Genomic DNA, 12093 nt, shown 5'->3' on the forward strand with positions numbered 1-12093 from the left:
AATCATATTTCCATATAAGTATTTTGTATATACAGTTCCTTTTGTTAACAACTGTTTTGAAATTTTAGAAAAACCGGACGTCACACATGTTTACTTCCGCTAACTTTGCTGTTTGAAGTCTGTTGTTAGCTCTGCCATCAGCTCTGTTCTCTTTATACATCCATGATCAGCTCCATCGAGGCCGTTTGAATGCATTTAACATAAATGTCAGTATATGGGTGCTCTACAGTTGTAGCGTCGGCCGATTTGACCACGGAGACGAGAGTGACGGCTGGCTTGACCGCACGTTACCGCAATACAATAAAGTTTCCTGTCCATGCCAGAGTTGGCGTGCAGCTTTAGCCGTGATGTCTAGCACAGTTTTCCCTGGCAATGTGTGAAACCCAAAGTGTTTCCATACTTTACTGTATGTGTAGTGTTTACCACTTTGGATTTAGGTGCAGGTCGTTTCCACGTGGACCCTCAACGGTTTTCTACTTTCCCGTTTTGGCTCGGTGCGGCCGGCTGTGGTTTGTTTTGGTTAACAGATATGACATCACGTTACTCAGACTGCAACAATAAAAGTGGTAACTTTCTTTTACCTCCGCATAGACTCAATTTAGGCAAATATATTGATTCTGGCATTAAGAGTTTTACTTCAACATCGTAAAAATAAAATCACAATACATGGGTAAATTGATTTTTTTTCCACCCCTACTATATACAGTATTATGTAAGATATCCAAAACGTTGCTTATTGGCATTTCAAAATGTACATAAATCCAGGGGAGCACTTCAGTTCACCGCTGTGTTCTGACAAATTACACACAGAACTACAGTAATAAGTAGAAAATGCATGCAAAGTATGCAACTTTATTGACCAGAAATCAGCTTTTGTCTTTCTGGACAACAGGCCGAACCCTCAGAAATGCTACAGTATCACTTGGCTGCCTTTTTACCTCTGTATTACACAATGCTAGAAAGCGGGTGAAGGGAAGGACAACAGAGGAGCAAGAGAGACGAGTTCAGTTATAAAAGAAATCAAGCAGTCATCCGATTCCGATATATAGTCTTGACACCACCGAGCACGGTGAAATCAATAACTTTGGCTTTCTCCACTCGCGGTCATGTCCTTTCTCATCTCTGCAACTATCTCAACTCTTATGCTGCCATGCAATCACTCCAGAACAGCATATTGTATCTTGTATAATGAGTGGGGATATGTACAGTATAGGCCTTTATGTTTGTGTGTGTAGATAGGTGTTGGATGACTCAGTGACCTGACTTTTCTTGCGAGTCAGTACCGAGGCCCGACCAAGACCTGAAAGCTCCATAAAAGCACACCAGCGCTTTTAATAAGCTGCTAATTGGAGACTTGCAAGCGCAGGCTGGCAGAATGAAACGGCTGCTCATTTTAGTGAACATTGATGAAGCTCGCGGTTGCCACAATGCTGAAGGCAAAGGACAAATGGAAAGGATAGTGTGTTTGGGTTAGTATGGTGTAGTGTATGTGTGGGTTTATGTGTGTATGCTGTAGTAAGAGAGTAACAGGGGACTGTGAACAGAGTAATTAGCTACAACTCTACACACCAACTCTCTCTTCCCTTTCCTCCCTCGCTGTTCTGCTCTTTTAGCCAATTTTGGTTTGCTGCTTTATTGTTCTTTAATAATCTACTTCTATATGGAGGAGAATAGCGGGATACTGCAGAGGATATGGGCCTTTTTGAGTCAGTTAATCACCACAGTGGGGTAAAAAAAAAAAACACACCAATTATAGAATTCATTATCCATTTAACACATTGAAAATTAAAGCTGCAGTCGGTAACTTTGAGCAAATATGATAAAAAAAGTTATTTCTATAAAACTCACTCACTCACTATATCCTGACAGTAGTGCATGAGACAGATAATCTGTGAAAAAAATCATGTTCTTCTGTGTCCTCCTATTGCTCCTAACGGCATTTGCAAGATTGTTTACAGCGCCCGAACGAAAACAACCAATCAGAGCCAAGATGGACCCGAGCAGTGTCTGGGCAGCTGTCAATCACTGCTTACGAAACTTGCAAACTCAGATCAAACTGTCAAACTAGGCAGAGCTGATAAACTAAATGTTTTCAGAACCATCTTGTATAGTCTCAAAGTTACTGACTGCAGCTTTAACAGAAAAAGAATGAATATCACATTTTCAGCATGTTTTTTGACACTCCTACTGAGAAACTGAAACAATGCTCAGTAAGGGATTTCTGCTCTACCTGGTTTTCCTCTGTGCTGACAAATCTCACTGATGTAAATGTCTAGTATTTGTCTACCCAGCAGGTTCCACTCCTGTGGTTTCAATGTCAGTGGTGTGGCTGCCCTTTTTGTTGACATTTGGGTCACAAATCGTGCCTTTTAATGTGCTCATACGCTCGTTTCGAGTTACAGACCTGCGACTGTTCTCGGCTCACTGTTCGCTGAGTCATAACACCTCTTGATCCACAGCAACGGTGCTACTGTTCTGGGCTACAGAGTATGGCAGATAAGGGGGTATGTGTGTGCAGAGAGAAACAGATAGAGGGACGGCGATAGTGAGACAAAGCAAGGAGATAGCATAGCCTGCCGCTGTCTATTCTCCTCAATGTCAGAGTTCTCCGTCTCTGCCGAGGCTTAGCACCCGCCTAGCATCACCCTATCTGTTTATACAGAGGCTAATAGGAAGCCTGGTCTTTATCCCCACACTGCGGCTCAACATAATGGAATAGAGAGACATAATGCTGCTCGAGTCAAACAGTCAGTGGAGGCCTTTAAATTGCTTCCAATCCCCTTAACAAATCTGATGGAGAGGCTATGAATAACTCAAGGACCGCTCATCTCCCCACGCTCTGCTTCTCTTCTCTTTCTCCTCTCTTCTCCTCCCTTCTCTTCTCTTTCTTCCCTCTTCTCGTCTCAGTCTAAACCTGAGTATCAACTTGGATTAACTCACTTTACTTCACTTTTTTAATTAGCAAGTGTCAGCTTGTATTACCATACTGATCTATTGCAAGATTCCAAACTGACATCACATGCTTGCAGCAAGTTTTGAGAAAGAAAGTGTCCAAAAAAAAAGTTTCACCAGGAATTTGAATTTTCTTCCTGAATGGATACGGAGAAGAAAGAAATGACTCCAGTCTCATTCGGTGAGATGACTTGTTGGAATGAGTTGGGTCTGATGAAGAGCACACTTCAAGTTTAATTTTCCCTTTTATTTCTTTCCCGCTCTCCCTTCTATCGGGTCATCTAACTTATCAATTCATTGAAATGGGGTTGTGGCAAATGTCTAAAAGGTTGAGGTCTGATGTTTTGTTTGACATTAGAAGCCCTTTGTGCAAAGAGCAGAAAAAACATTTATTTACCCCATGCAACTGAAAAGATTTCATATATAGCGCTCTGGTAGAGTGTACAAGTTGAAAGTCTTACTGCACATTTGCAGCCTGTTGCATTTGATCTTATGTGGGCAGTTGTGAACAAAGTAATCGTACTCTGGTGTGGACCAAAACAACCGGTCCAAGACCGCTTGCAAGAGGTGGACTCGGACCGTTTCCAACCCAACCCTAGTGCGGTTTGATTGCTGTGAGAACATAATCCAACCCAATAGCAAGAAGAGAACCAAAAATGCAGGCTGCCTGCGCCGGCATTTGTTGAGATGGACACTGGTAAATGACAGGTTAACATGAGTGTGAGAGGACTGACCTGGACCTCTGCAATATATCAAAGTCTGTGATTCCCTGCATAGAAGTGGCAGCTCTCAAGATGAAAAAGATAAATCTGCTCCTTCGTAAACGCCCCTCAGCAGGTTATTTTCTTTATTTTGTCCGCTTTAATTTGTGCACTGTGAAACCGAACCAGACTAAATAGAAAATGAACCAAAAGTATAAATTGTACTCTGATTCAGACTAACCAAACGGACTATGGCTTGTGAAATGCCCTTATTTTCTGTTACTAGTCAGTTTTGTCTTTTTCTCCTATAATACCTGAATGCTTCACCGGATGAAACATTGCTTTCTGTGCCAATTTTTAAGTATGAAACTAACTAAATGTTCTGTAGACTTCACAGTCAAACTTATGATCAAACCTACGTTAAGCAGGCTGCAGATCTTTAGAATATGTAGATGAAGAATAACTTCTATTTGTTGTTTCGTTTCAACCTCAATCATTAACTAAAAAAACATTCACCAGCACACTCTCATGTGGTTGCAGATTTTTTTGATTCCACATGAGGTACATCGCACGTTTTGGTGCCAACAATCAGTAAACACCTGTCCTTTCCAGTTCATATCAAGCTCATCTGTGTCCTACTGTAATAGAAACAGCATAGAGCCAATCAAACCTTTGTGCAGCACGCTGATATTTGCATAAACAGCACCGAGACCAGCACCTCCACTGTTCTGCAGCACGCTGGCCTGTGCTACAGTTTACCCTGTTGTGCTGTTTGTTTTAGTTGAGCTATGACAGTTGTTGCTCTTAACACCCTGTTATTGGCAACAGACACACTTGCAATTATTCTGTTAGTGTGAAAGGACTAGCTGATTGTAAGATGATTTGCTGTATCACCACCCAATGACAAAGACATTCACACGATGCACACAGATATTTTAATAATGTGCTGAAATCAGCCTTGCAGTGCGGGGGCGGGTGTAGTGGGGTTTGTGCAGCCTGCTCATCATGTACTCGTTCATTTGGGTGTGACAGTGAGCTTTTTGAAGTGTCATTTGTAGGGAAGGGACAATTTAACCAAACAGGACAAAAATCTGAGAGAGTGTGGGAGAGCGGAGGAACGCAGAAGAAATAATCAAGTGATTATAGATTGCCTCTCTTGCAATTAAGGGATTAGCGTGCTTTTGTTTCGTGGTGATTTGCTTTTGGAAGCTTGTTTTCTGTACACAGACACACCTTGGAAACTGGACGGCCTTAGCATCTGGTTTCAGTCGTTCTCTTTCTCTGTCTCCCCCTGCCATGTGTTTTTCAATGCCCAGAGTAGCCGTTGCTCCAGCCTTCACAGTTAGCATATCTTTAATTATCTGCCGACATGACATACCACTTAGAGCTCTGAATCCCAGTTGCTGTTACGCAACCCCACCCTCCCACACACAAACACATTTATACACCTCAATTATGTATGCATCTTTCCCAAGTGCTTGAGTATGACAGCTCTATTAGCGTATGCTTTGAATGTGTGTATGTGCTGCTAGTGCAGAGTGCCAGATCGCTGGTGCTGCTGAATCATTTTAGGTTTCATGTCTGTAGTTTACTTGTTGTTAAAGGTGATAAATAAAACGCAATGTGCGTAGAACAAGCTCAGAGACTTGATTATACTATAGACCTGTATAAATGATGCACGTAGTCTCCGTGACGTCACCCGTAGGTTCCTGGAGAGCCGTTGTGAAGCTCAAAGTGGTTGGTTCCGGCCATCGCCATCTTGGCAGTGACAACACAGCCTAGCTTACGGCTAATTCAAAAATGAGCAAAGAGGTGGATCGTCAGTGGAGCTGACCGGGTGGACGCAGCAGAGCAGACAGGAAGCAGTTAGAGACCTGGTACGGCACCCACATGTCCCTCAAAGCCGCCACGCCGTTAATTAAACGTAACCTTAAGCATTAATATAATTGAAATGGGTGAGGTGTATAAAAATTCACCCCGCTACAGTTGTCATGAACGGGGATATTAGATATAGAAATGAAAACCGGTCTTTTTTTTGTGTATTTTCCTACGAATGTCTAGCAACACATGTCAATTGTGTTACATGCATACAGTCTTTTTCCCTCTTTACGGCAGTAGTCCAAATCCCACCTTAAAAGCATTCGATACTTTTGAATTCAAACTTCACAGTGGTGGCCAAAGAAGTAAAGCTAAAATTGGACTACTATTGCAGACATTTCATAATTGCTCTCAAGAGGCTGGTCGCTGAATTTTGGACTAATGGTAGTGTGGCTGTAGTCCTAAAATCATGCCAATTAAACCATATCAAAGGCATATTTTTTGGAAGGAATAAGCAAGGCAATAAGGCTTATGTTTTGAGCCCTACTGACTGTTCAGGACACTACAGCAGCGCTCCTGATCATCTTTTTCTTCTGAGTCACGGTTTGATGGGATTAGCAGGCTTTGATGGTCGTGTTGGTACCTTCCAATCATACAGGTCTAACAGGATTACTGGTAGCTCATCATGATACTAGGACAGCTGTGGTGCCAGTTTGATGTCACCGGTGTCACCTCACAATCACCGCTTGAACAGCAGTCCTGTAGGTGTCATCCTGAACTGCTGGCAGCTTGTAAACATTGTCTTGTTGCAGGAAGGAAAAAAATTTAGACAGATTCATGCTTTTGTGGATAAAGTAGAATCTCTGCTTGGAGACTGGGCGGCCTTGGTTTGACACACGAGCACCTCCTCAATCAATTGAAGTGTTCACCAAATGTGATGTGATCCAGGGTTTCTGCCAGTGTATAGAGTGCTCCAGGGATGACGTATATTTGTAGGCCAACCAAGTTTGCATTGCCCTGAATTCCCTCAATAAAAAGCCAATGGGATTGTCCCATTGGGTTAATTTGGATTATTGCAGAAAATAAGCTGTGTGGCACAAACGTTTATGATACTTACACGTTTTGTTCAGCAAGATAATCTCCACAAATGAACACCACTTCTATGATCTTTGAAGCTTGAATGCAGAAGTAAAAAGCTAACGTTAGGCTATAACGAACTACACCGCGGTCGCATGAGCGCGAGTATACACAACGAGGCTGTAAAGGCAGAAGAACTGGCGCCGTGACGTTTAGTAGTCTCAATTAGCCACATATTAGCAACCGCCTTTTTGAAGACACATAAAAGCTTCAAAATTCACAAGTAGGGTATTTATTTATGTATTTTATGTCGAAGAACAAAACGTTGAGCTTGTGTTAACACAGACCTTGCTTCAGGCATCTAACTAAAAACCCATTCAAAAAACCCATTGACTTCCAGACGAGGGAACCAGAAGTGCTAAAGTGCTAACTCATTTCCAGGTTTTTGGACTCATTCCCGTAGCAATCTATTGCAAGCCCAGCGGCCTGCCGGGCGTAAGCATCAGGGAATCTTTAAAAGATTTTTTTTAAAGATGTTTTTTAAAGTAAAATGTGTTATAAAAGAAGCGAACTTGGACTATTTGTCGGTGAATAAATGCTACAACTCTTCAAGACTCAGGCCCGTCTCCTGCTTGACACCTGCTGATTAAAGTGAAGGGGGTTAGCCCCGAAGATAGCGACAACTTCAGCCCAGGCTCACTTAAGGTGGACTCACCTTGAAGGTGGACCAGCTATTCTCATTTTATTGACTATTTAATTACACTAAGGACTTTCACTTAGGATCCAGTCTTTTTCTGTTCTGTTTGAGCTCTCTCTGCTCTGTTTTGTTCTCTTTATAATATCACTTTTAACTGGAATGAGTCCCTAAAAAGCCCTTGGCAGCCTAGTTAAAGTCCCTGGAGCAGTAAAACTGTGTTAAAATGAGTGATGGTGGCAGCAGTTAGGTTTATATTGCTAGCTAGCAGCTCTTTATGAGACTGTGTAGAATACTGTCTGGCAGGGACTGTGAGGGAGGGAGGGGAGAGTGGAGAAGGACAATGTACTGAAGAGGATAATGTCAGAAGGATCCCATTAAGATTACCTTATTACTCAGTTTACCAAAGGGAATTGGCTTTTCTCTGTGTGCATATTCCCCTTGACACCTCCTAAAATGTTTTCCCTCTCAGGACAGATCAGAAAGCAGAGTCATGCGTGGTGCAGTGTCCAAGGAGAAAGCAGGTTTTCCACTTCAAAGTCATCAGTTTACACCCTCAACACACTGCCTGGCATCAAACCGGCAAAGGGAAGTTTAAAGGGCAGTTTCAAGTTGGACTGGCAGTTAGACTAGAGGAAGAGAAATTAGTGGAGGAAAGAGTTTGGCAGTGAACTTGGGTTAAAAAAAAAAAAGTGTTGAGATGAGGAATGAAGAGAGGAAGTGCCCCCACAGCGAGAATGTTAAGTGTTTACAAGATGAAGATCTCTTCGTGCACGACTCTGCTCCTCTGTCTACCCCATGCCTCTCTCACCGACACACCGCCATCGCACCTAATCAGCCAATCACGGCTGGATTCTGTCTAAGAGGCCTGATTGGCTGATTAACCAAGCTCATCAACACGCCACCCGGTGCGACTTCAAACGTGCACACACACACACACACAGTGACACGGGTAAGCACATACACAATGTGCAAATTACTGAGAGTATCCTGTCGTGTATGTGTGTGTGTGCACATATGCATAATATATGCATGCATTTGTTATCTTCTTTGCATTTCTAAGTCTGTGTGGGCAACATGTCTGCAATTCCACAAAGTTTGAAACATTAAAAGTTGAACTGTTTTACCACCTTAAGCACCTTAAAAGTGGCTTAACTTTGCATTTGACTCTTAAATGCAGAGTTTGGGTGTTTTGAAGTGGGGTTGTATGAGGTACTTATCCATAGTTAGTATATTACCTATAGTAGATGACGGTCCGCATGGGCCCAGCTTGGAGAATCAGACAGGAGTAGTGTCATGAAACCAAAGCAATGTACTGAAGTGGACGGGGCAGCAGCAAAACGTATTTTAGACACCTAAAAGAAAGGCCCACTAAAAAAAATGTAAGTGTATGCTATATTAAGAATATTTTCACCGCTTTATATGGCCATCAGACAGCTATACAGTCTATGTGTGCAACAGGGAACTGCCCAGACTCCATTGGGGGAAAATAAAACATTGAGTGGGTGGGGGTTGGTAGTAAATTAGTAAATGATAACCTTCTTTTACACAAATTGCTCAACAGCTATTGTTGGGTTATATAAATAACCTCCAGCTTTTACACAAAGGCACCGAGCCTCAAATTGGGAATATAATAATTTGCACAGTACATAATATTATAATTATCTTAATAGCTGGCAATTAAACCACACATGTATATACAATGTAATCTGCATCTGGTAATATTCTGTGTCATAGAAACCACATCAACAGTATTTGTTTCACTGTAAGTAAGGACCTACCATAGTGAGAAGTACAGATGCAGAGATTTAGGAGAGCAAGAGAGGCATGACAACCCTAGATTTAAAGATGATACCTACCTGAAGCTCCCCTACACGAGGTGGCAGGATGTTCCTGGAGAGTGGAGCTCTCCTTCAGAAAGCTCTTTCACTCTGCTGATTTCTCCCTCCGTTCTGGGGATGACTGCAGCAGAATCCTGGGATAACATTTCAGAGCACATCCGTGAGAGTACAAGGAAGGCTGAGATTAGTATGCTCAAAGAGGAACACTTTGCCAGTCAGTACAGTGTTAGATATATAGCCATGGAAAGAGAGAGTCATTTAGCGAAAGGGTTTTATACTGTATGTAGTGCACGAGACAGGTAATCTGAAAGATATGATGTGTCCTCTGTATCCTCCGGTGTTCCTAATAGCATCTGCACGATATCACAGACCAGAGGAAAACAACCAATCAGAGCCGAGCTGGAGTCAGCCGTCTCTGAGCAGCTGTCAATCACTCGCAAACTCCGATCGAACGGTCAAACTAGGCAGCGCTGATCAAATATGAATCAATATTCTGTTACTTTATAGCCTATTTCTCGCCTCAAATGTTTTCAGAAACATCTTGTAGTGTAATGTTTAGCTGTAAAATTATAAAGTTTGTGACTCGGCAGTCATGTTGAGATAACTTGAGGAAATACCAAGCACCGTCCACCAGCCGGAGCACAGCCAATAGGAAGGCTCTCTCTGAAATGACCTGTGATTAGCCAAAGTCTCCCGTCACAGGCTAGATTTTGATTAAAACCTGAAAACAGAGCCATAAGGAAGATTTCAGAAGTCTAGTTTTCTCTCAGGACACTTGAATTACAATATACTGAAAGGTTATTATGGATTTTTTACCCAATGATGCCAAAAACGTTCTGCCTACTGAAGCTTTAAGTGAGGAGTCACGCTGCAGCATTTTGAACTTGCTATTGGCTGCAGTGACCACTGCAGTACTAACACTGGTTATATACAGGATTTCCATCTATCATTACACTCAATCTTCATTCTTCCTGTCTTCCCTTCAGTCATCTCCCATTCCTTTATCATTAATATTTCCCCATGCAGAGCACGGTACCACGTAGCAGGGCCCTAAGGCAGATCAATGCCAATATTTATTTCATGTCCAATTACTGGGGCAGAACCGCAGTCCAGAGAAAGCAGCGATGAAAGTAAACGTCCTCTCACAATGAGGCACACAGAAAACCGCATTAGAAGTGCAGCCTAAGCTTCAAGAGCAAGGAATATGAGTACAAGCGCAGGTTATAGAATTCCAATAGAGCGAGCTACAGGCATTACCGGGGGGGGGGAACCTCCAGAAAGCTGTGTGAAAATCCTGTTGCTTTCAGCAGGAGATCCCCCCACCTCCACAAAACTATCCTTTTTCCGTCTCTTCACCACATTTCTTTGCTACTGCTTAAAGAAGCCAATTCATCTTTCTCATTTTCGGATTCCCACCTGTATACTGACCTGTCACTGCCTGTTATCTATCCTGTTTATCACTAAAGCAAGCTTTGAAATGTTGAAGTTTCCACACCGATGTTCTGTTTTATTGTTTTACCTGTAAGCTGTATGAGTGTGAACATGATGTTGTTCAGTTAAACTAAAATGTATTAAATTACAATGCTTGTTTGTATTAAAGGTTACTTCTCCAATAAGGCAACATTAGCAATCCAAGCAGTTACTGACTTTATATTGATCTGTTGTTCTTTCTTCGTGATCAATTCATCAAAGGTATAAAGGTTCACAGCAAGAGCACAGTGTACATTTTAATTGCTGTCGTTCCCAATAATCTCCAGCGTTTTCTTCATTATAGATCAATAGTCCCTGCTCCATGTTTTATTGTGATTGAACCGATATATCACTTAATGACTTGCTGCCTCCCTTCTGTTTCTGTGTCCTCCCCACTCCAGATTTGTTCCTGACAACTGAAGGGCCAAAGTTTGAGACCTGGATCAACAAGGTAAGGAGCTTTTTTGGACACATTTTCTTCTTGTTTTCCTGTCCCAGCTTAGTCCCAGATAGCAGTCCTTTTTTACTGCCTGTCTTTTCAAGAGTCCAGTTCAATCAGGGCAGCCATGACTGAGTTACTGTAGCATTGTATCACTGTATGGTAGATACAGTAACACATCAACATTGCAGGGTTCTTATGTAAAGTTTATAATGTTGCAGAAATATAGCTGCAGCAATTGCAGTCATATTGATCGATTTGTAGTCTTTAAGGACAAATGCAGAACATAACTTTGATCTTACAAATGCCCTTCACAAGTTACAGCAACCCTTGGTGATGTTTAAAATGTCTTATTTTGTAGAACTAACAGTCGAAATTCCCAAAAGGTCATATGTAAAATAATCAGAGAAAAGCAAAACACTTACTTAGATTTGAGAGGATGGAAGCAGCGAATATTTGATTTTACATTACTTCGATGCATAAACGGTTTATCAAATATCAAAAGCGTGCGTGCGTGCGTGCGTGCGTGCATAGATGGTAGATCAGCCTTTCAAGCAGCGGAACATCATAAAACACACTTCATTCAAACCAGACAGAAACCACTTGTCTCTTACTGTTCCAACTATGTGGTCTAAATAAACCCTTAATTCATAGAGTTAGAAGGAAAGATGTGCGGACACCAAATGCTGTTTTCTTGCACTCTCTCTCTCTCCCTCTTTCAGCACCTATTTGTAGTATTGCTCTGTTCTTTTTATCAATCTCGTTTACATTTAATGCTGTAGAAAAGGTTTTAGTAGCCCGAACAAGGCTGAATTTGCTGTAAGTACTATTGCTCCTCACTGCAAGAAGGTCCTGGGTTTGAATCCACTGGTGGAATGGGTGGACATTAACTGAATGATAAACTAACTAGATCAGTGGGAACCACAATGAATAGCACAGCATTTATTTTCTTTGGTACATGTTTATAGTCACCTGGTCTCTCTGCCTCTGTTGGCCATTAACTAGGGACCTACAATATGGTCCATAATAAGCATGTTGTGTGTATCCCACATATGAACTAAGTCCAATATGTCCACCAATAGGAAGGTTATGTGTTCAAGT

At 41.9% G+C, this 12093-nt stretch overlaps 1 protein-coding gene across 1 annotated transcript in view; it reads left to right on the top strand.

Moving 5' to 3' along the window:
* The window catches only part of itfg1 (integrin alpha FG-GAP repeat containing 1), a 167574-nt gene that overhangs the window by 21901 nt on the left and 133580 nt on the right, over nt 1–12093 (top strand). The window contains exon 7 of the mRNA XM_037748976.1: nt 10955–11004. Within this exon, the coding sequence (XP_037604904.1) occupies nt 10955–11004 (50 nt within the window). The remainder of the gene's footprint in view (nt 1–10954; nt 11005–12093) is intronic.

This window comes from Sebastes umbrosus, chromosome 2 (genome assembly GCF_015220745.1).
Source record: "Sebastes umbrosus isolate fSebUmb1 chromosome 2, fSebUmb1.pri, whole genome shotgun sequence".
Lineage (NCBI taxonomy): Eukaryota > Metazoa > Chordata > Actinopteri > Perciformes > Sebastidae > Sebastes > Sebastes umbrosus.